At 38.1% G+C, this 24,477-nt stretch overlaps 4 protein-coding genes and 1 non-coding gene across 9 annotated transcripts; 2 read left to right on the plus strand and 3 right to left on the minus strand.

Moving 5' to 3' along the window:
- The first annotated feature begins 929 nt into the window (after positions 1-929).
- Positions 930-3,958, plus strand: LOC113688074 (transcription factor TCP4-like). Of its 3 annotated transcripts, none has more exons than XM_027205720.2 (2): positions 930-3,435; positions 3,535-3,958. In XM_027205720.2, the coding sequence occupies exon 1, from the start codon at positions 2,020-2,022 to the stop codon at positions 3,388-3,390; it is 1,371 nt and encodes a 456-aa protein (XP_027061521.1). In that variant the 5' UTR covers positions 930-2,019; the 3' UTR covers positions 3,391-3,435; positions 3,535-3,958. The 3 variants fall into 3 exon arrangements, with proteins under 3 accessions (XP_027061521.1, XP_027061522.1, XP_027061520.1); XM_027205721.2 differs by having other exon boundaries at positions 3,561-3,958; XM_027205719.2 differs by having other exon boundaries at positions 932-3,435; positions 3,547-3,958.
- Positions 3,959-5,516: 1,558 nt separating this feature from the next.
- Positions 5,517-9,056, minus strand: LOC113688075 (protein IQ-DOMAIN 10). The gene is made up of 5 exons (XM_027205723.2): positions 8,554-9,056; positions 7,883-8,056; positions 6,800-7,027; positions 6,271-6,384; positions 5,517-6,181 (listed from the first exon to the last, which is right to left on the minus strand). Exons 1-5 carry the CDS (start codon positions 8,626-8,628, stop codon positions 5,885-5,887), a joined length of 888 nt encoding a protein of 295 aa, XP_027061524.1. The 5' UTR covers positions 8,629-9,056; the 3' UTR covers positions 5,517-5,884.
- A 259-nt stretch (positions 9,057-9,315) lies between these two features.
- On the minus strand, positions 9,316-9,389 carry TRNAI-UAU (transfer RNA isoleucine (anticodon UAU)). The gene has a single exon. It is a non-coding gene; the product is annotated as a tRNA-Ile (tRNA).
- A 3,040-nt stretch (positions 9,390-12,429) lies between these two features.
- On the plus strand, positions 12,430-15,483 carry LOC113743708 (uncharacterized). Of its 3 annotated transcripts, none has more exons than XM_027271772.2 (5): positions 12,430-13,919; positions 14,026-14,142; positions 14,513-14,682; positions 14,760-14,967; positions 15,089-15,483. In XM_027271772.2, the coding sequence occupies exons 1-5, from the start codon at positions 13,248-13,250 to the stop codon at positions 15,254-15,256; spliced, it is 1,335 nt and encodes a 444-aa protein (XP_027127573.1). In that variant the 5' UTR covers positions 12,430-13,247; the 3' UTR covers positions 15,257-15,483. The 3 variants fall into 3 exon arrangements, with proteins under 3 accessions (XP_027127573.1, XP_027127574.1, XP_027127575.1); XM_027271773.2 differs by having other exon boundaries at positions 14,766-14,967; XM_027271774.2 differs by having other exon boundaries at positions 14,513-14,643.
- A 1,011-nt stretch (positions 15,484-16,494) lies between these two features.
- On the minus strand, positions 16,495-22,577 carry LOC113743603 (sodium/calcium exchanger NCL). The gene is made up of 7 exons (XM_027271653.2): positions 22,106-22,577; positions 20,788-20,973; positions 19,875-20,056; positions 18,680-18,825; positions 18,292-18,562; positions 17,913-18,215; positions 16,495-16,921 (listed from the first exon to the last, which is right to left on the minus strand). The coding sequence occupies exons 1-7, from the start codon at positions 22,497-22,499 to the stop codon at positions 16,673-16,675; spliced, it is 1,731 nt and encodes a 576-aa protein (XP_027127454.1). The 5' UTR covers positions 22,500-22,577; the 3' UTR covers positions 16,495-16,672.
- Between the last annotated feature and the right edge of the window lie 1,900 nt (positions 22,578-24,477).

Genomic DNA, 24,477 nt, shown 5'->3' on the forward strand with positions numbered 1-24,477 from the left:
GGTGAAATAGGAAAAGTGTAGTCAAAAATTTTTTTTTTTAACACAGGGAGTGTCCCGACTTTATCAGACTAATTTTCCTGTACTTATACACCGCGACCCCAAGAATATACAAGCGATAGAAAGATGATTCGAACACACGATCTCACGACCTAATTAGACTATTTCGAAACCATCCGATCCAACCCCGAAGTGCAGGAAAAGTGTAGTCAATTGCTATCAGGATTTGGGAATGGGAAATAAATACTAATAAACAATTTGTTCATCAATCTTAAAATATGCTTACTCGAAAAGTGAAGCTAAAATAAAGAGACAGGCTGAAAGAGATGCCAGATACAGTAATCCAGTAAACGAGAAAAAGGTCGGTCGGTTGGGAGAGTGAAATTTGAGAGAAGGGATGGATGATTTTGTTTCTTTTAAGTGAAGCAATAAAGGGGGAGAGAGAAGAAAGAAAAAAAAAAAAGGAAAGGGAGCCAGAGAAACCACAAAAGCTGTACGAGGTCATTTTCAGGAAGGGGGTGGTGGTGGCATTTGAAGTAATCCATCCCTCTCTATCTATCTTAACAAGATAGAATAATTTAGTCGGACAAGTAAGTAAGTAGAATCTAACAAAAACCAAAGCACACATCCCTTTGAACTAACTATAAACAATTCTATAACCAAAACCAAACCCCCAAAACCCCACCATATAAAATTCCAGCCTAAGACATCCATCCTCTTCTGTATTTAACTAATTAAGCTGAACAAGTTAAAAATAATAGTAGATTACTACTACTGGACACCAGAGAAGGTGCCAGAGACATGAGGAAATTAGTAGTGTAAAGTAAAAACTAATAAGCCCATTTCAGTTTTAACTAGAAAAAAAAATGAAATGAAAAATTGGAAGTCTGGTACTTGTTGTATAGGCTGTACAAAAACAAGGGGGGAGCAGCACAGCACAGCAAAGCAAAAACAGCAGAGGAGGACAGTGATGAGATCACCAATATCTTTAATCTCCTTTCTGACCAAACGCTGCCACTCTTCCCAGTGGCATCAAGAAAGGCTCTTATAGCCAAAAAAACAAGTCACCTTTTTTTTTTTCCCCCTTTTTCATATCCTTCACAGCCCTCCCATTTGCTTATACAGCTGTGTGCCCTGCCCTGCCCTGCCCTGGTCTCTCTCTTCTATCAAAAAAAAAAAAATGAAAATTTTGCAGGAAAATTACTGGGAGGGTTCCTGAATTTGGACTCTCTGCTTCTTCAACCGAAAGGTACAAAAGCAAAATTATCAGTTCTCTTACTCGGTACTATCTCTCCATAAGTACTTCTTTACAGTTGCAGTAGTTGTAATAGTTGTTGTACTAGCAGTAGAGATAGAGCAAATAGAGCAGGAGCAGCAGAGCAGGAGCAGCAGCAGCCTATATAAATAAAGGCTCTCTGGAAAGGGGAAAAGAAATATAGAGAGATGGGTTAGGCTAAGTGGGAGGGTAGCTTAGCCTTTTGGGTCTAGTATTTTTGAGTTTTTCTTGTGTGGTTGAGGGGTGATGGAATTAGGAAGGTTGAATGGCAGGGCCTTTTGGAAGAGGCAGCAGCAGTATCAGATTTCAGAATTGTGGCAGCAGAAGCAGCATAACAAAGAAGAGGAAAGTAGTGGAGAACAGAGTGAGCAAACAACAACAGCCCACTAAGAATAAAAAGTTTTCTCACCATCAATCAAAAGCTGGAACATCAACAAAAGCATCACAAGGGTCTGAGTCTGGATCCTCAGAGGAATCATCATCATCATCATTATCCGAACCCAAACCAACCATCCCAAGTCCCTATCTCTGCAGGACGCCAAGAAGAAGACGTGGAAGAAGAGGAAGAACAAGAACAAGAACAAGACCAAGCCCACCAACAATCCCAACTGCTCCTAAACCATCAGCTGCTCTATTTATCAGCAGCACCGCCCGAAACATCCCAGCCACCAAAGAAACGCTCCTACTTCCCTTCTTCGTCTTCAACCGAACCGGAAGACTACGAACATGCGAGATTGCGAGAGAAAATGGGAGAAAATTTTCACCACCACCACCAACTTCAACAGCAGCAGCAGCAGCAACCCACAACCCGCCAAAGTTCTTCAAGACTAAGCGGTTTAAGGAACAGCACTGGGGCCGGCGAGATCGTGGAAGTCCAAGGCGGGCACATTGTGAGGTCTACGGGGCGCAAAGACCGCCACAGCAAGGTCTGCACTGCCAAAGGCCCAAGGGACCGCCGTGTGAGGCTATCTGCCCACACTGCCATTCAATTCTACGATGTCCAAGACCGCCTTGGCTACGACCGCCCCAGTAAAGCTGTCGATTGGCTCATCAAGAAAGCCAAGTCTGCTATTGATGAGCTTGCCGAACTGCCTGCTTGGCATCCCACAACTGGTTCAGTGGCAGCAAACACGAGTTTTGAGCAAGACCAGCAAGCCCAAAAAAGTCGAGCTGATAATCTTCAAAACCAGCAGCAGCAACATTTAGGTGTCACCCACCATGATGATGTGGTGGGCGCTGCTATTGCTGCTGGCCCTTCTAGTAAAAGGGTAATGCCAATGTTGGGCAGTGAAAATGCCCAACAGGGCTTGCACCAAACTGATAGTGCTGCAAATCCAAGTGGAAATAGCTCGAGTTTTCTGCCTCCTTCTCTGGACTCGGACTCAATTGCTGATACTATCAAGTCCTTTTTCCCAATGGGGGCTTCTGCTGAGGCTAATTCCTCAGCTATGCAATTTCAGAGCTTTCCACCTCCAGATTTGCTCTCAAGAACCAGTAGTCACCCCCAAGATCTGCGGCTTTCTTTGCAGTCATTTCAAGATCCCATTTTGCTCCACCATCACAACCAACAACAAGCTCAGCATCATCAGAACCATCCCACAAGCCAACACCCTGAACAAGGTGAGGCCCTTTTCTCTGGAAATACTCAACTTGGTGGGTATGATGCTGCAGCCTGGTCTGAACACCACCAGCAGCCTGCAGAATTAGGCCGGTTTCATCAGAGACTGAGTGCTTGGAATGCCAGTGGAGACGGTGGTGGTGCAGGAGCAGGAGGATACTTGTTCAATTCGCAGGCGACGCCTCAGCCTTTCCTGCAGCAATTGTTCGGCCAAAACCAGCTTTTTTCTCAGAGGGGACCCCTTCAGTCCAGTAATACACCTTCAATTCGTGCTTGGATGGATCCATCAGCTATATCCATCGCCACTGCAGATCATCACATTCCACACCATCAGGCAGTGCTGCCAATTTATCCATCGTCGATATCTGGCATTGGATTTGCCCCTGGAGTAGGCGGATTCTCAGGGTTCCGCATTCCTGCACGAATTCAAGGTGAAGAAGAGGAGCACGATGGCATATCAGACAAGCCATCCTCTGCTTCCTCAGATTCTCGCCATTGAGTTAGCTCAAAACAACTGCAATTTCCCTCTCTTTTTGCATTACAGGTAAATTTTCCTAGAATTCAATAATTTGATTGCAGATATTGCCGATTAAGTTGATAGAAAGATTGAATCTTTTTGAAAAGGTTATACTGCTACATTAAGCTTAATTTGCAGGAGTTAAATTGCAGTTGCGGTGGGCAATCTTGGAGTTCCAAGTTTTCAGCTTTGTCGCTGCTAGAGCTTCAAAATTGCTGCAATTGGAGCAGAGAGAATTCAGTGAGTTTAACTCAATAATGGCGCCTACCACGGGAAGAAGAATTCTGAGTGTAGTTTCAGGTTTTTCAATCCCGGTTTAGCATGCTATGTTAAATTTGTTTAACTTCCCAGCTTTAGCTTCATGTTTAAACGAGCTCTTGTAGCTCAACTTTGTTAAGTTATTTGGAATTTGCTTTGTGTCTGTTGGTTTTGTGGTGATGCTTGCTTCAGTTTCTCTTTATGAACTAGAATTGCTGAAAATGTTCCAATGTGTTCGATGAATATGTTCATGTGACGCCTTAGAGCGAATTTCAGATTGCTGTTGCTGTCATGTTTGTCACTGTTTGCTTAAATTTCTGTTTATGAATTAGACCTGCTGAACAAGTTCTACTGTCTTTGATGAATACGTTCATGTCACACCCTAGAGCATATCCGACTACCATAACTAGCATTTTGTTTTCTATGATAACAAGGCAATCCAAGAGAGGTGAAAGGATGGATGAGTTTGCATGTATTTGGGCTTGTTCTTGCTTTCTCAACTCGAAAAAGATGGACAATTAACGAATGGGGTTGGTCAATTCATCATGCAGATGAAACAGTCCTTTCTATTAAAAAGAAAAAAAGGTTCTTTCTTGGCAATTTGATGCAATACAGCTTTGTAATGCATTATTTCATGCTCCAGCAACTTCCTTAACCCACAAAGAGAATTGATAGAATGACTGATGTTTTACATCTCTATCGATGCTTGAAGTTTTGGGAGCACTGCAAGACAGGTCATTTTCAATGCACAGCGGAGTCATTAAGAGTCAAGAGTACCTGGCTACTGCAGATAGCTGAGCATACAATTCAATTTGCTTCGAAGTTTTGTATCTTTTACAGTCATTCTGGCACAATGATTCTCATTAATTTCGTCTTACAAGCCATTGAGCCTTTCTGGTATAGATTGACCACATTGAATGAGTCCCAAAATATCCTCTTTAGCAGCAAGTGATTTGAGGAGAGGTGTTGAAAGCCTTTAATTTCTCGAGTCCATTTACGATTACTCGAAAAAGTGAATATTAATTTAGACGTTTTAGCTGTTGCTTTCACTGCAGGATCTAGATTGTGTAAGAGGGAGGTGGATTTGAATCATAGTTGTAGGTCTGTCAAGGTTGGTTTAGCATCAAAGTCAAGTTGTTGAGGAATCTAAGGTAATGTTCTGTAATTAAAGGGTATGGTAGATGGATGAAACGAGGGAACAGAAGCTGTGGGGCCAAGTGAAGGTCAGCTGCATGAGGAATTGAGGAACCTAGCAATTATTATGGGTGAAATGAGATGACGAAGCTCAATTATGGAAAGATATAGAGATGGATGCCACCAAATTGTAGTATTTGGCACGGTTCATGGTCCCCTACATCTGCAAATCTCTGTGCCTCATAAAAATCTCAAAATTTCGCTGGAATTTCGTTTTCTTTTGGGGAAAAGGAAGAAAAATATAGGACTTGGCTGCTGTTAAGATGGTGACAATTGCTCATGGTTGTTGGTACTTCTTTATGGTCGATGAGTACTATACAGGAGGGTGTGTACCTCGTTTGGATTTGCAGAATATATGTGATTGAGAGATTATGTAGATTGAGAAAAGGGCAGTTCGTATTAGCAAAGACCCTCAAATGTTATTAGTTCTTCTTCATAAAATACCCTCAAATGCTGTTGGAGAGGTGATGTTTGGTACTCGTTTGCAGCCACTGAATGGAAACACAACAGTAAGCGGTACGAGATTCTATGCGCTGAATTTATTAGTTGGATCGTACTGCTTTTAGGTTCTTAAATGAAATATGGACAACATAAATAATGCGAAAAGAGCTATCTTTTCCATTGGGTTGGACCATTAATCAGGTAAAAACAGGACATGAAATTAATTTATCCATCCTCCCAAGGACCCAAAACACCTGATTATTGCAGAAGTATCTATCAGTCGAACAAATGTTTGTACGCTAGTACACACTTATTGTACTCGATCCAGGTCATGTACGAATATCTCACAAAACGACGTAAAATATCATCATCGACATAATTAGCAATATAGTATATAATAGTAATGTAGGATTATCTCAACAGGTCTTCCCTTTGTTCTGTACAGAAATGATGGGCCGTTTTCTTCAATTTCGTCGCACACCAAGCCAGAATAATTTACGCAGAACCGGTATTGTAACTTCTTCTTTTTTTTTTTTTTTTTTGGGTTTTTTGGCCCCATGTTCTGAATCATTAATTGGCTCTTTTAAGTTTTTTGGCTAGCTTGCTTCTCGATGATATGGTCAGGGAGTTGTCTTGCCTGATGCAAACCTTTCCCGTTGAATAATGAGGGTTTAACTGTGACAACGAGTTTCATGGCAGCAGGGCTTGTGGTTTTCCATACTCTGTCTCCCTGCTTGGAATGAACTTTCTTTGAGTTGGCTAGAACTCTGGTTTCCCATGGACGAACTGCTATCCACCTCTCTTTCCAGCTCCATCCCCAGCTATCTTTTCCGAGATCATAATAAGCCTGGCCGAAGTAGTGGCTAGAATTCGCCCTCCACTACAAAATGAGATAATAGTTTGTTGTTATTAACTCGAGCCAATGCCGTTCCGGAACAAAGATCATTTTGATGGATTTTAGCAGCTTGCCTGATGAGAAAAGGCATAAGCCATGGCACGTTCCCTTTTAACAGCTGCAACTTCTCTTTGTTGTATCCTTTGGAGAATTTCTTCCATGGTTTCAGAGCCACCACACCAGTCAACCTGTTTATTATTAGAATGATACAACCATTACTAGTAGATAATGTCAAGTTAATATTCCTATCAGGTGGCATTGGTGATGCATATTTCGCAAGCATCGTCAACAATTTTCTCTTGGCTCCTCAAAAGCAAAGCATATAGTACATGGTTGCCAAATTTCGGGACTCGAAATTCAAAATATGCATAAGGGTCCCTTTATTAGGCCGTTATATAACACAAGCAAGACATGATGATAATGGATTCAGGGCCTTCTGGCAAGAGACAAGAGACACAGATCACATTGATTCACAATTTAATGAGCTCTGCAGTCTGTACTGGAGGAAACAATGAATAAAGGGCGGGCTAATACAACGTGGCCAATTCAAATTCAATTGGATGGCAACTGATAGTTAGCTGGACTGAGAACTGTGTTCGTTACCTCTAGTTCTTGAAGCTTAGCCTCAAGTTTCAGCCTGTTTTCTTGCTTCTTCTGCTGTATTCGGTTTTCGTTGACCATCCCTTGTCGACGAGCTTTAATCTCAGCTTGCATTTTGTTCCAAAAATGTATATGGATCAGAGCAGAAGATGCTTGCTTTTCGGCGGTCAAAGCAGCTATAGCACCTCTACATCTTCCTATTGCTCTTAGTCGATGTACCGCTTTCCTTGCCTACATTATTGTAAAGTTGAAAAGGGTTAATAGCAAAATGCACCCCAAAGCATGCATAATTTTCCGATTGCTTTCCTCATTCTCATTGTCTAGTTGGATCAACACGTCTGCTGAACTTTTCAATTTTTCTAATATGATACAATTAACCTTGCAAAACCAAATTGAATTGAGACATATCGTTTTAGATGCACACGTCACAAAAATATGTATCCATTGAGGGTGTGTTTCATAATTAATTTACAAATAGAAACAAAAGTTCACTACAATTATAGCCTCAAATTGTCGCCAATGATGCACGACGATTGATTATTAGGGATATAAACGAGTCTAATTAAACCAAATACTCTAGCGTTCAAGTTTGTTTGATTATTTTAATGAACTTGAAATTTTGTTCAAATTTGACTTGTTTATTTGCCAAATCAAGTTTGACCGAGTTTTTATTATTATTGAATTTGCATGTTATCGAAAATAGAAGGTTGTTCAAACTTTGCTTGACTACTTGACAAATCAAATTCCAACGAGTTCTAACCGAGTCAAAATCGATTTGAATATCGAGTAGTTTAGTTCATCTTTCAACTTTATTGATTATGTTGCTACACGTCTCCTAACTTTTTCTGGGGTCGAAGTGGATTGTGTATTTACAAAGATTCAGTATATATTTTGAATCAAATCCAAACATTCAAATGATTTGTGTACAGCGGTGACTACTTTTCAGTCCATTAGCCTTTCCACAATAGCAGCAACCCTTAGGACACCATTTTCAATTCAAGATCAATAATTTTTAGACGAGCTTATCATTTCCATGATAGAGAGAGAAAGAAATATAATGATAATAAGGCTTTAAAGTACACTTGCCACATATCTCCTGAAGGCAGTCTGAATTCGAGTGGCAGCAGTATCCTCTGTAATTCCCCTCCTTCTGGACCTCTTACTGGACGATCCATTTGCGATAGCCAGAGCCGTGGACTCTTTACCAGAGAGATACCTCCACATGGACCCATTTGCTTTTTGGGCCGGCGCAGATTTTCCCTGTTTCAAACAATTTCATATTCCAGATGTGCGAAAAGAATATAGAGTCCACGTGCAAAGCGAGTGAGCCCAGTAAGCAGCCAATTAAAGGACTTTACTCATGTGGGGTCGGGGGGTTTGGAGAAGTTATTTTATGGGATGGTGTTGAAAAAATTTACTATAGCAGCACATATAAATTACTTTTATTATAAATATTTTTTGAAATATTTGATATATTGTATGGATGAGATATTTTTTAAATTATTTTTATTTATATATTACTGTAATATAGTATTTAAAAAATTTTATTTTTGAAAAAATGGCCAATCCAAACAGTAGTTTTGTTTTTCTAGTGAAGAAAGTACCTTGCTGCTAATAGTGAGGAAAAAAAATTTGGGGATATTATTTAAATAATAGTATAGTAGTACTTTTTTACGTTCTAAACAAGAAGTAAATTATCAGGACGTTCTAAACAACTTGTTTGGAGATATAGAACAATGATTGGGTAGAAAAGTTACCTTTCCGTGTTTAGATCCGTCTTCCTTCACTTTCTTTAAGCTAATAAATGTTTTAAACCAATCACCTGATCCCATACTTGACTTGATCAGAGGCTTCTCCTCAATCCCTGAATTCAGTTTCAGATTGTTCCCACTACGAAGCAGGAAAAAGGGAAAATTTTGTTGCTGTTGTTGAGAAGCAACAAAGATGGGAAAAAAAAAAAAGAAGATGCAATTTGATGGGAAGTTAGAAGCAGGACACAACAGTAAAGCTGCAAGAGTATTTTTACTCTCCAGAAAGAAGTAAAGAATGGTGAGTTATAAGAAAAATATGCTGATGCGAGAGGAGAAACATTGAATGAATACTTGGCCCAAAAAAAAAAAAGAAAAGAAGAAAAAAATTAGAAGTGCTTGGGTAAAATTTGACAAGCCAACTAAATTGAAGGTGTTGTGTGACCTGCAAGAAGCTCAGCTGTCACCAAAGAGGGTGGCCGGAATAAGGTAGCACATAGTATTCAGTTGGCAGTCCAGTTCAATCAATTATGTAATTTAATTTCTTCTTCTTCTTTTGTCATTGACCTACACTGGGGACCCAAAAGTGGTAGTAGGATCAGAGTTTTGGTGACAAAAAAATTATACAGATCGTTATTTGATATCCGGACCAAACTAGCAAATAAAAAGAAGGAAGCAATCTTCTGATTGCCTTATAAAAAACTATCTAATTAAAACCAATAAATTTGGTTCCAATGAACCAATTTTTTTCAATCAAAATTGGTCACGAAATGGTCCCGGCGAGGCTCGAACTCGCGACCTCCGGCTCATAAGACCAGCGCTCTAACCAACTGAGCTACGGGACCACTCGTTGTTAGATGTGTAATGTCCAAAAAAAAATCAGTGGTATATAATGTCCAAAATTAAAATTCAACGTCAACCAAAGATGAGGAAAACCGTATTGGTTCATGACATGGTAGCACACAGATCATATTATTATGCTCCAACCCCAAAAAAAAAAAAAAAGACAAATAAAAGTTAGCCCGTAGATTGATAAAGTTAAGGCTTTTTTTTTAACTTAAATTAGCACCCAAGTAACCTATGCCAAAAAAGTTGCCTCAAAGAAAGCCAAAGGCGTTACATCAAGACGTATATTCAAAACTAAAACTTACACTACAAAGATCTGATATTTATTTGTGCACTTACCATAATTTCCCTTTTAGGAGGGACAATGAGGAGAGGAGGTGAAGGTTGCACAAAAGGGTAAGTGCATTTGTTTGGCCAAGTTTGAAAGATTTGAGATTTGTAAAAGAGGAATGGCCAACAAATTGAAATCCTAATCCAAGTCGTTGAAAAAGATAGATTGGCCTTCTTCAATTGCTTTTGTTCTAGCCCTTCTTCTTCAAAAATTTTTTTTCTTCTTCTTCTTTTCCTTGTGTGTGTGTGATTTCCCACACATGACTTTAATGAATGTAGCATAATATAATAACTATTCTTTTTTTTTTTTTACCTTGCATCATTAGATTTTGAATAAAAAAAAATTAAATCTAAGTGATTTTCTACTTAAATCGCATCTAAGCCATAGATGATGGTCCATGTTCTTTGTTTAGTAGTAGAGTATCTGGTTTTTCCCTTTCGTGTATATTTCTTTCCATGTTCTTCTAAGTGATTTTTTAACTGAGAAAAGGAATGGCAATCAAATTATACTAGTTTGTGACCAGGCATGCTCCTTAATTTCCTCAGAAAAACCCTGAAGGGATTTCATCCTCATCATTGGATCCCCTAATAAAAAGTTTTTTGCAGTATTCAAAACCTACCAAACAAGAGAAAGAATTTAATGATTCAAACCCCAAAGAAATTATATAGGAAACAAAATAAGAGAATGGCAAAAATCCCACTAAAGATTTGTCACTGTTCTAATCAATTGTTCAAGAAAACTAACATGTAAAAGCCTAAAAAGAAAAGCAAAAAAAAGAGAGACAGAATCTTCAGAAATAGATGCCCTTTAAATCTTGTACATGTAACAAGATCTTGGATGCACAAATGACAATGGAGTTGGTGTCAATGTCATGGAGGCTCCACAGTCCTGTCCTGGCCGATGGATGGCCCTCTTCCAGATACTATAAATTAAATGTTTTCTTTTCTTTTCAATAAGTTAGAGGCAGTTTGTTGAGACTAAGGTGGGACCATTCTGAAAGCCAAATCCATTGGCACATAAAAGCTAGTGGAGATTTGGTGATGTTTTCAGTTATCTTGACCTCTGAGATGATTCCTTTTTTTTTTTTTCAAAAAAAAAAGATTGATACTCAAGTAAAACTGCTGAATCTAAAGCCAGTTGTTACTCACCAGGATTTTGTTGCAGGAACATATAGATTGGGCCAGGGATAAATATTTGATAACTCAGGTTTAAATGTTGAACTTCGAAGTTTACGCACACAGCCAGCCGTAGGTTCTTATACTTATTAGCCCTTTGTATACGATCTTTCTTTTAAGACTCTCCTTTCCCTAAATTGGAATAGATTATGTTATATAAATATTATCATTGCCGTAAAAAAAAAAGAAGAAGAAGAGAGTTTTACACACTGCAGGCATTTTGCATGCTTACTTAGTATGTTGTGTCAAAAATCATCACTGCATTTTGCATGCTTAGCTTCATTCCAATTTCCATGTCTAGGCTAAAAATTTTCACATCCCACAATCCTGATTCAGAAATTCAAGGGGTGTATATTTGTATGTAATAGCAGTTTGGATTCTTTTCTAAAGAGAATGGATTTTTTTTTTCTTTGTATGAACCTAGCAAAAATCAAGAAGAAGATTTTCATTCTCAAGGCGTTAGATTATATCCATAATCCATCCCTTTTTGACTTAGATAAACCACAATCAAATACTACTATATCTCATTGGACAATGTAGGGATCGCATGAATCTTCTTTTGGGCTGTCGCTTTTAAGTTCTCTCTTCTTCCTACCTTTTTTTGAAATGTTAACAAACTTATCATACTCTTATCAACCAGAAAAAAAAAATTTTAAAAAAAAAGAAAAAGTAAAAATGAATGCACTCGTCCCCAATCCCCACCGATGATGTAATGGCTATATGATTTCCGGAAAATCCAACCTCTTTTCTAGAAAGACTTGAAAACTTTTAATCAATTCCAGTAAATTTGCGACATGCCAACTGTTGATTCAAAATATTCTAAGAAAGAAAATCAATTAATATTTATTCCGACTATTGATGACGGGAAAAATGTTCCAACTTACCAAAAAAATTGTACTATGTAAAATAAATTTACAGCCAGACGATTATTTCTTAATTCTAGCTTTAATTAAAGAATTATGGCTTCAGAACTCAACCTAACTAATTAAATCTTGTAAATACTAGGGATTTTGTAATTATGGGTTGTGTTTGGATTGCATTTTCCGTCATTTTTCATGGAAAAATTACTATAGCGATTTGATATATGTGAGGGAAAAAGGTGATAGGGAAATGTGATCACGGAAAACGACAATATTTTCCGACGGAAACAAGCAATCCAAACAAGGCCGAGCGATTTGATATATGTGAGGGAAAAAAATGATAGGGAAATGTAATCACGAAAAACGATAATATTTTCCAACGAAAACAAGCAATCCAAGCAAGGCCTAAAGTTTTCTGCCATGGACTAAACTAGAGACATTTCTCTTGTTGGTGAATTGCATTGCATGCATAGATTTTAGATTTATTTATAATAGTGTATATATATATATATATGATTACCCACTCAAATATGGACCCACATTTTGACGTGTAGGATGGAAAGTAAATTAAAAAAAAAAACAAAAAAAAAACAAAGGGTAAAGAAAGGAATGTGGAAGAATTACAAATTGGAAGGAAAGTCTTAAGATAGGAAGATGCAGCGAGCACAATTAAGTGGAAGTGGCTGCTGCAGTGGTGTGGTATCTATAGCTCAGAGAAAGTACCTTCTTGAGAGTCGGTCTAGGAATAAAAGGAGGAGTGGAGCGAGGATTTGGGCGACTAATTAGACTAGGAATGTGAAAAGAGACCATGCATTAGATTTGGCATTATTATTATTATTATTTTCTCCTCTGTGAAACGAGCAAAAGAAAATATGGGTTCTTTTGTTGTTGTAGTAGTAGCAGTAGTAGTAGTAGTACTCGACTTTTTATTAAAAATCCCAGAAACATATTTAGCTAAATTGTCTTTGAGATCTGTCTCTCAGACACTACCAACTGGGTTTTGAGAAAAATCCGAAGCTTTCAGATTCTCTCTGTTCTCAAAAAGCCTTTTTCTCTCTCTGTCTACGCACATTTTGGGGAAGATGTGCTGTAAGTAAATAGAAAAACATTTCATTTTTTTTTTTCAAAAAGTTGTGATCTTTGCTGAATTTTGGGGAAGTTCTTGTTTCCATATAAGTAGCCGGTCATAACTCCATGACCTGCGAGATTATATGCAATCTATTTATGCAGATTTTGTTTCTTTCTCGGTTCTTCTCACTGTTTGTGGGTTTGTTTTAATTTGTCAAGATTTTCCATTTTCTCTGTTCTCTGTTCTTTTTTCTTTTTTCTAAGATTCTGTGTATCTCAAGAATACGGGGCGTTGATTTATATGCCAAATGGGGATTGGATGGTCTATGTATAAAAGGGAATGGGTGGGTTCTCTTTAAAATTTACTCAGTACTACTACTATCAATGACTCTGAAATGATCTTTTGTATGGCTGACCCCAACCATGGCTCAAGAAGACCATGGCCAAAAGTATAGCAATAGTAGTAGTGGTGGTGGGGCAAGTGGCAGTGGTGGTAATATTGGTGGTGGTAGTACTAGCGGTAGATCTCAGAAGAAGATGAAACAGAAGAAGGTCCCACAAAGAGGGTTAGGTGTTGCCCAGCTCGAGAAGATTAGATTGGAGGAACAGCAGAAAATAGGGGTAGTTTTACAAGCTGCCGATGTATTGCCACCTAATCAGATTATATCGCCTAGTAATTCTTCTCCATGTTTAGCTGCTCAATGTCCCGCATTTAGGCCTAGTTTTTCTTCTTGTCATTCAGTGCCTTTGCCACCGCCATCACCCAGTGATCTTCCTTCGCCGAATTCTTTGTTTAGGCCAACCCCATCAATCCCAAGTGTTGATATTATGCATACAAACTCTGTTCCACTGTCGAAACCGTTCAACGTTGAAGGAGGAGGTGAGATAGGATGGTCCGCTGTCCCTGCTCTGCCTAAAGTGTGGAACGGTGAATTTAGTACTGATGGGGAGAGTCAGAGTTTGGATCATCTTGGATTCGCGTACCGGTCCAATGCGAATTTGCCTTTTGGTTCCAGCAATCCCACTCCCTTTTTGTCCCTCCCAAATGTGTTGCAAAGATCACAACAATTTCTTCCACCATCTTCTTCATCGATGGTTGGTGAAGCTCTTTGTTGTTTTTTTTGCCATCTGCGTTAGTAATCAGCTGTTGTATTTGTCTTTGGAGGGATCATTTAGGAAAATGATTTGTTGGTAATTGCAGGTGAATATCTCATCAGCGATTTCATCTCCACCTATACTGAATTTCCAGATGGAGCCCCCTTCAAACCAAAATTTTTGTGCGAGCAACTACACACCTTTGTGGCCAGATGAAGAGAAGGTAATAGTTTTCTTTCCTTTATTCAATGAACTGTTGAAAATAGATTCTTTGGGTTTTTGAAACCAAGCGGAATATGTCAACATCTAGTAATGAGATTCCCGGGACAGCTTTCTTAGTTGTTCTAGATTTTTAGTTTGTTTTGCTACTGAAATTCTGTAATTTAGTGTTGATTGCACCTGTGACGTGTGAACAAATTGAGTAAAATTTTCCTCTTTTGCCAAATTGAGTAACTGAATGTAATGTTCCTCCTGTTTGCGCATTAGAATCATTCCGTCTAGGTTTATGGCATTTCTGTTTTGCTATTTCTTTTCTTAGTTCAGTCCTATGTTTCATATGTAGATGATTGTAATCCTTTTATGATGTAATGTAGATGATTGGCATGAAGAGGCCATATCCCTTCCCTATGGAAACTCCACCAGCCCCTGCTTTTCACTTCAAATATCCTCCTTGCTACGTTGCTCCCATACCACGATTAGATGAACCTGCTTCATGCAGCAACAGGTGCACTGCCACTACTGAACCAGAATTTCCAGTTACCAGGTCTACCTTGATCTAGCATAATATTTCCTGCGTCAGTCAAAAGTTACTACCATAGTCTGACAGTATCCTTGTATCAGTTTCAGAGAAGGCCCTTCAAGATCAAGCACCCAGGCTGAAGCAACCCATAAGGAAGTGAACATCAGACAAAATGGAGGCCTGGATGGAGATTTTCTTACATTGGCGCCTCCAGCAGCTGCTGCCCGAAATTTGAATTCACAGTACAGGCATTTTTTATCGAATTCAGGGCCCCAGAGCTTATCTGAATTTGGATCTCAGCCAAGTCAAGTAAGAAACCCGAGGCGCAAGATCATACTCTACTTAAGTGGCTTCTTTTAGGTTTCTCCTTCAGTTTTTATGGTCTCAAGTTGACCGTCTTTGAATAGTTTGCGTTTGTCATATATTGTAGGGAAGCAGTGACGATACCGTCCAAGGCCAAGGGTCAAGCAAATCGATGCGGCCGCCTTTCTTTAGCTTCTTCCCTGCAGCTAAGAAGCAGGTTGGCCAGGTGGCAACCCCAGCAGACAACTGCAATGGTGATGTAGGAGAAAATGTTGATCTTAGTTTGAGGCTATAGACGCCATCCCTGGTTTTTGGCTGAATCGCAACTGTAGGCCATTTTGCCCTGCTCTATGATATGGCTATTCATTTCTTGCAGCGATTGTTAGTGCCTTGTTGATGGATCACCTGGTACAGAAGAAATCTACTCTTCCAAGTAGTAATTCGACTTCCATATGTAAGGCACGTTGATAGACAAAAGAATGAAGATGGTTTTGGATGTGGTTCCACATCTCGAGTTTTTAATTTCTACGCAATGGAAGTTTGGTGGTTCTGCTGACTTTAATTTTTTTGGGGGAGGGCTTTTGGTGGGGTGGAAGTTTGGATGGCTTCCAAGTTGTTTTATCCCACTAGCTCCTCCAACGAAGTGAAAATAGATGAGACTAATTTTAAATAGGAGAAAAAATGAATATCATGCCTTCTACTGTTCGACAGAAAGCTTTTAATCAACATCTTTCCCCGTCCCCCCATCCCTTCTTCCGACTTCCCCAAGGCCAAAATTATCCAATTAAGTTGTAGTTGTAGTAGAATGTGTCGAGGATATATTGAGGTAATATGAAAACATGGAGCCTGTAAGTTACTACTCATTCTCATAATCATTTGGCAAAGCTGCAAATGTGTTTTTAACACATTTCGTCTGTAGTTTTTACTCTTCTCGGATTGCAGTGCTTTGACTTTAGCTAAGTGTTTTTTAATTGATTAATTACTTTCGTCTAACACTTTCAAGCCAAGTTTATTTCTGGCCCCCTTGGATCACTACTCAATCATTTTATCATTAAGATTTAAATACATTAAACCAATGGGTTCGCGTTCTCTGTACTAAAAATGTTAAAGATTACAATAGTAGGAATATGGTAAAGATGTTAGAAAATTTAAAAGCATCTTAACAGCACATTATACTACTACTTCTCTACATCGACCTTTTCAGCTTAGAATATGTTGAAATACTTGGAAGGCAAAAAACCAAGAGCGATACCTCAAAATATCTTACAACTTTAATACAAAAGGTCAAAACTCGGTCTACACGACCGAAAAATGCCCTCAAGTTACTTATCCCAGACAGCTTCAAATAGGAGTTTTATGACAGTTTTATTGCAATGAGGGGTATCCGGAACAATACTTGGATGGCATAATAAAAATCTTTAGATAAAATCTATCAATTACATTATTGAAATTGAATCATACTATTAAAAAGATATCATCAGATTGAAGTCCGGAGATATTGAAAAACAGAACAATCCCAATACAAAGAGGGGAGAAGGTAATGCCGGCACAGCTGCTCATATAGAGAGTATAAAAGCCATTGCTACATATAATAAATTCCCGGTGCGTGTGTGTTTGTGATCAGGATCCAAAAAAAGTCACTCTGGATGTACATATTTAAACCCAGAATTCTCGTCAATTAAGAGCCAAACGAGGGTACCAGCACAACAATCTATGACCAACCGAAAACATAGTCAAGAACGTAAACAAGTGCCAGGGAAAATGGGTACAGCAGGAAAGCTATCAGACTGGTCCAAAGAGGAAATGTAGTGCGAAGACTGCCGAAGATTCCCATGACGATGCAAACGATCAAGATAACCAACACTTCAGATGAGAAGTCCCACGTCAGGCCTCTAGCGTATACAAGGGCCAAAAAGACTGATAGACACAACACGTTGTTCATAGTCACAGCTCCATACAACTGCAAGGACAGAATAAGTTTGAGATCAGAATTATCAAGTAGGATCTGAAATAAAAGAGCTGCACATAAAGCCGAATTTCAGTCAGAAGATATTTGGACAACTTTTCTAGGGGTATGCTACCAAAAGGAAAATGAAATACCAGAGACAGGTCACAAAGAAGGGGATAAGATAAAGAAAACCAAGAAAGATCAACGAAGTCAACTTCAGCACCCACAAAAGTATCAAGAATAGACTTGGGATTGATCTACCAGTAATAGACTTGTAAGTATCAAAAATACCATGAAAAGTTTTTCAGCAAGACAGCAACAGTTGCGTGCTTGGGATTCAAAAACAAATAAATATATAAATAAATAATAAAGGAAAGGAGGAGGAGGAGGAAGAGGAAGAAAGAGGTGACTGTTGTGAGGTTGGTGAGCATTTGTTCCAATATTGAACCCTCTTTTCACCTTTTGGAGACCCCCCACCCCCCCCCCCCCCTTTCACCAAAAACAGAAAAACCAAGAAGAAAAGCTTGAAGGAATACACTATCAGTAGGGATGGCCATGCATTTGATGCAATATAAACTGTCTATATGCTTGCAATGGCTGCCTGTATCTAGCATTCATAGCCTCATAGTGTCTGAAGCCTGGTGCGAGAATAGACAGGACTATCCTTGATCATTAGAATTTAATAGAAAGCACTCTTTTCTAAAAAATAGTAGAGAATGTCCATACTGATTGAGCCACTTCGAACACAAAACCATAAACCAGACACAAGCTGGCAAGGAGCTCCCATCCCATTAATCAATCCCTTTTCCAGCACCTCAGTGTTTAACCTTGTAATTGCCCAGAGCATGTTATGGGTATGCTAGGAAACATCTGCACTTAATCGCTCTTCTTCTTTTATGGGGGAGGAAGAGGGGTAGGTCGGGGAGGGACATAAGAATGCACCTTCATATAGGACAAAAGTTGTAAAATATCAGAATAAGAAACAACAAATGGAAAATCAGACCTCTGAAAATGTCAAAGAAGCAGATCTTAGCTTCTTGCGGGTGGCAAATATTATTGCTGATACTGCCTCACTAGAGTTGGTTGCCAGTGGCAGTGCAATGAATGAGATGAAAAAAGAAGGAATACTTGTAGCACTTGAAAAATTATCAACAGCGTCAACCAAGGGATCTGCAAATACAGCGGCAATAACAGTCCCCAATAACAACAGTAATACAGCCTTAATTGTGGTCCACCGGGGATTGTCAACACCCTCAACAATTTCATCACTCTGCTCCCCTAAAAAGTAATGTTCTCTCTTTGTTTGCTGCAAAAATGTCTCAATAGTGTCATAATCATTTTGGAGATCAAGCTCCCTGGTCAAAGCCGGAAAAAGCACATACCTCATGAAAATCTTCCAAATACTTCATTGTACCGGGACCAGCCTGAGAAGCTCTGGAACCCTTGGCTTCATCAAGCCATCTTGAAATACCATAAGAAAATTCATCGAAACTAATTAGAGAATCTCGAGACGTGTCAAAATCCTTCATCACCTTTTCTACGGCATCATTCTCATCCAGATTTATCTCTTCAAAGCGGATTCCTATGACCAGTGCTCTTAATTCAGAAGAAGAGAGGCATCCATCTTTATTCTCATCAATTGTGTTAAAAAGCCTGTTTCATAAATCAAGCCAGAAAGAAAATGGACAATGAATCAAAGATGTTTAGCCATTGAAAGGTATACAGAATGCTCAATAACTAAAAATCAGCTGCAGCAGAAGCAGCACATACTTTTCTAAGACCTCCATATTAATTGTCCCGTCATCATTACAAAGCCTCCCTAAAGCTCGCATTTTCAAATGCTTCAGAATGCCTGAAATCACACGCTTATGCTTTGCGAATGCTAGCCGTCTCCTCTGTATCCAAGGCTGAAACACCTGCAAAGCTCCGTTTGAGGAAAAAGGAAATAGAATCAGGTATTCAAGATAAAGACATCATTTCAAAGTGGAGAGAGAGAGACAGAGAGACAAAGAGACAGACAGACTGAAGCGGCAATGATGAAGAGTATCTCAAGTGTCATTAAACATGCAGCAAAAGCAATTGAGTACTGCTCTCCAAAGAGTCAGAGATTCCTACCTTCCAGTAATGTTTCAAGTTAAAAAAAAAAAGGGCTGATACTAGCATTTGTAAGCTACAATTTCATTTAAAATATCTTTCTTCGCTTTACAAATATGATTTTACCTTAACTTCTACTGACGCATTTTCATTAAATTTTCCTTTTTTTTTTAATAAAATAAACACCCTTGAATGTTTTCACTCTATATATGTATGTCTGTATGTAACAATGACTTATTTACACTTCTATCGAATAATATAAATATAAATCACCCGAGAACAGACGATATCTTGGCTACAACTATCATACTGATGCCCTACTGCAGAATTATTAAATTCAAGACACGAATTGCTCCCTAACATATAATTTCATTGCGTAGTGTTAGGATATACCAAGTCTCCAATAGCATAGCATCCTAAAAGAAATTATTCTGTTTCTCAAGCAGTAGAGTGCAACTTTTCCACAGTAGAACTCATCTTTACAGAGATCAATTCAACTCATCTTTACAGAGATCAATTCATCAGTATTTTGGAAAAGCCTACCGTACAAAGACAAGAAGCTGCTAATATGCATTGTGGGCTTAGGCATGTTAAGCTTGCTTTGCACCCAATCCAGAGTATTAATTACTATGAACTCACAACAAGGGTGACCATTAAATGCATTCATGACAAGGGTGACAATTAAGTTTTTTTGCATCATCAGACAATTCAAGTGTAAAGTTTGCACAAAAGTTCAAGATTTTTGCACTCTCAAGTACACACAAAGATGCACTATCTTTCTCGACCAAGCAAGGATGTAGAGGATGAACTGCTAGCATGCAGTCATAACCCAACCCTCTCCTGCCATAGAAAATAGGAAGAAGAAAACTACCTGATATAGGCAATAGGAAATCAGAAGTGCAACGGAGACAATAAGAGCAATCAAGACCGCTAAGTGTCTTCCAGAATTTGAATTGAGCATTTGAGGTAGTTGAACTACTAAAAATGGGAGCACAGAAACAGCCATGATGATTGCAGCATAGCATGTCCAGATATCAGTACTAACACCAGAGCCTGCATGTATAAATAAATTCAAAGAAAATCAAATACAGCACCATCTCACACTCAATGACCTATTTGGGAGGATTACTTCTCAAGCCACGTCAAAGCTGATGAAATGATACAAGAGGAGCATAACAGCTGCTAATTTTGACAAAAAGTCGCATTATAGCAAGCCTAAAGAGTCAGGAAAACTATTGAAAACATACTCCTTATGGACCTTAACTACATTTCTGTTTTCACACATGAGTTCAAATTTCCAAAATACAGCAAAAGCAAATGTAGTTAAAATAAACCAAAAACAGAAAACAACATATCATCTTCCAAACCTCACTTCAACATAATTTGCTACATTTGATGTTAAACACGTCCAATCAGGCAATCCACAAGAAAAAAGAAACTCCTATTTCGACACCTACTCTTCCTCCACTTTATGGAAAAAGTTCAGTGTACATAACATTTAGAGCAGCTAATGAATGGCTCAAGCAAACATGAATCCCTCCACAGGCTCATTGGAATGGACATGCACAAATAAACTCTCTCTCGATCTCACTCACACGCTGAGACAAGCAGCTTTATAGTTGCAAAAGTGTAACCCGGGGGGGAGCAAAATTCTAAACAATTCAGTAACTTAGTCTAATTTACTTATCAAGAAAATAAATACAATATAGCATTCTTCAAAAGTAAGTAGGAAGCCTTCCTTAACATGCCATTAGAAAGAAAGAATGAGAGCCCGAGAGACATACCAGTCAAGCTGAATCCTTTTGTATCCTGTAAATCTTTGGCAACATGGTTCTCTATGTCACACTTGCCTACAGTAACACACGCACCCCATATAACCGTGAGAAGCATGACCGTTGAGCCAGCTAGCAAGCCTATTCCAACTGAGACCTGGCTTTGAGCAGTTTCAGCGCTTCCAGATAGCCCAGATACTTAAAAAGGCAAAAAAAAAAAAAAAAAAGACAAAAGGAGATTGACAAGAAAAAGGTATAAATCAATACAGGTATGAATTAATAATGGCTTTTGGAAGACGTGAATAGTCTCACAATAATTGACAAGAAAAAAGTGCTGTAGAGATCACAAATAGTTATGCAGCACTTATTGGTGGAAGACCTGAAAGCTCAAAACATAACATAAAGGACTTTTCATTAGTTAAAGACACCAAGAGAAAACCATGTTCAGTGATTACTTGAGACAGTTGAGGTAAGAAGCGCAACAACCCTTGGAATCAAAAAATAACCATGGCAATTAAGTTCTTATCCACTTCATCATGATTACCTCTGTTTACAGGCTTATCAGATTTTTCAAACTATCCTTCAACTTTGCAAATGTTTTGCACCAATATCCAAGATGCAGTTTCGATAAGAAATAGAAACCTCCATTCATAAATGAGTGCATCTAAAGAATTCACTTCAGAACTTCCTTCAACCTGAAATCTAAGATTCACATCTCACAAGTTAACGGCTGCCAAACATTCGAGTCCTTTACATAACCAAAAGCAACTGCTGCATGTGGTCTGCCAAACATTCGGTTCAGATCATGTTATTGTAGTATAACATGAATACAATGCTTAAACTTTGTCAAGATTGCACATCTCCAAATCAAGTTTTATCCTTTATTCCTTTTGACTCTCAAACAAACCAGCAGTTAGCACCCGAATCATCATAATTAAAAATAAAAACACAACAAAAAAGTGGGGGGGGGGGGGAACAAACGAGGATCAGCATACAGTATTTTCCACCACCACGCCCCCAAAAAAATTTTTTTTTTTTTTAAAATACAATCAATTTTTCACTCATAGAGTGACAAGCAACTCGATAACCAGCTTTTACACCCGCGATATAACTTTGAATCCTTGAAATATCCTTTATCCTTCCACACTTCTCAAAGCAAATAAACAACAAATCATTTCCCAAAAATTGCAAAGTATAAAGAACTCCAGATCACCAACATCAAAAAGGTAGCAAATCAATAAAAGGAACGGAATAAATAAATAAATAAAAGTTGTGATTTTTGAAATAAATAAAAAAAAGTGACGAAAGGAAACACAGCAAGAATTGTTACCGAGAATGAGCATAGCATCAGGAAGAGCACCAAGTATAGGAAGAAAGAGTCCGCCGATAAGACCGGGACCGAGTATTTCCAGCAGAAGCTCACTCCCGCTGGAAAGAAAAGTTGCCGCGAGAAACATGAGATAGCCGTAGACCACAATTAAGAAGAGGTTTCCAAGTATAGTGGTGGTGCACGGCATGAATCCGTAGGTCTGCTCACACGTCTCCTCCGCAGCTGAAAACATCCGGATAACTGGCGAAAGCCGCTGCTGCTCCTGCTGACTGTGGACCCCATCCGACACGAGATCTGAACCGTCGTCACCGATGAAACGACCGCACGCTATACCGCAGAGTATCAGGCATATGAAAAGCGTGAGAGAAATTGAAGGCTTGTGCTTTCGAGCCATGGTATAAGGGGGAACGAAGCTGTTGATATCTTTTGACTATATATTACATACACATAAATAAATATTACTCCTATATATAAAAAATGTTATAGATATTTCTATCCCTATCTATTTATATATGGTGTGTGTAATTTTGTGAATGTATCTGTCGGGAAGTGTGAGCATGCATTACTATTATTTAGTGTGTAAAATGTGTGTGAGATCCGTGTTGGGAAGCGAGGAGTTTACGTGGACGTTGGACTGACTCCTGGTGGAGACGATTGGCATTATCAGGTTTAATTAAAGAGAGAGCAGTGGGGGTAGGAATGTTAATTACTACTTAATTAGTACTGTAGTAGTGTTACTTTACTAGTACATTCAACTTGTGCAATCTTATATGTATCTCTCCATATTTGTCCACTGAGTATCCTCAAATAGACAATTCAGCCTATTTGTTTAAGTATTATCATTACTAGTAAATCTTACATAGAGTTACGGTACATACATTATCACGGTTAGATATACGATACATATGTAAAATTTGAATTTTAAATTTAAATTCGCATTATATGTCATGCATCTAATGATGAAAGTGTATACACTATCAGTGTATAGAAAATTAATCCTATTATTATATGGTTCTCTTGATGGGATTCTTAAGATTTGTATGTAACATATGTTAGGCAAAGATAAAAAAAGAAAACTTTACATTAATGTTAAAATTATTTATTTTATTTTTTTGCAGAGAGATAAAACAAGCATATTATTCATAGCGTGTGAAATGAATTAATACTTCGTTGATGGTCTCCTCCACCTCCTATCAGCAACAGGGAAAAAGAAGAAGAACAAAAGTCAACTAATAAGCACCTTCTTTGAATCATACTAGAAAGTTACTGTCCATAGAAAAGATCAAACAAGGAAGTCTCTTGCTCCCATAGTCTTATTATATTGTCACTATCCAAAGGCTGCTATTTCCAATTAGCCAAATAAAAAACAAAAAAGAAGGAGAAAAGAACGGTGACAGAGACAGGAAAGTCAATAATGACGTGATTTGCTATTTTGCTTATTCATAAATAAATGATTTTAATTGTCATCCAATTTGAGCAAATGATGAAAAACGTCAATTATAGATTACTAAGGGCATGTTTGTTCTCAAACGTAGAACTAGAAAAACAATTATAGATAATAACAAAAAAGATTCTTTTGAAAAGCAAGGTTTCCGTGGTTGTCCTTTTATGAGGTGGCGATCCGATATTTTCCTTTCCGCGCCGCGTTGTGACAACTCCCCAAAGGAATCGTAGTCATTTGTTATTATGATTTCATTCAATTCAGTTCATTTGTTGTGATTCTTAGTATAATTTCGACGTAAATTCGTACAATTTTAATATAAGATAAATTTGTTAAATGATTTAATAAAATTTATATTTATACCAAAATTACAGTAATATTTTTATAATATTAAATATAAATTAATCTTGTATATATTATCGATGTATACATTATTACCATTAAATATATGATACATGTGCAAAATTTGAATTTGAAATTCAAAATTTACTCATGTATCATCCGTAATAATGTATACATTGACTGACAGGCTGTATAAAATTTACTCATTAAATATTTGTACAAATAACCCGACTGAATGAAACAAAAGTTCCTGGGTTGACAAAAATTAGTCCGGCAATGCTGGGATACTCTCTGGATTGACAAAAAAAAAAAGAAACAAAGTTCAACTGGGGATGACTGATCCTTTGCCATGTGGAACATGATGACGAAGCCGGCTGTTCTTTTCTCAATAGAATGATAGATTGATGAAATCTTCCTTCGTCCTTTTAAGTTTGGGTTAATTACATTTACCTCCCCTGAGATTTGATCATATTACCAATCAATCCCTGTAATTTGTCCAAATAACGGTCTCACCCTTTGAATGATCAAACATTTAACAAAAACCCCCTTAATGCTGAAAATACCCTTATTGAGGCCATGTTGCATTAAA

Source organism: Coffea arabica, chromosome 5e (genome assembly GCF_036785885.1).
Source record: "Coffea arabica cultivar ET-39 chromosome 5e, Coffea Arabica ET-39 HiFi, whole genome shotgun sequence".
Taxonomy (NCBI): Eukaryota; Viridiplantae; Streptophyta; class Magnoliopsida; order Gentianales; family Rubiaceae; genus Coffea; species Coffea arabica.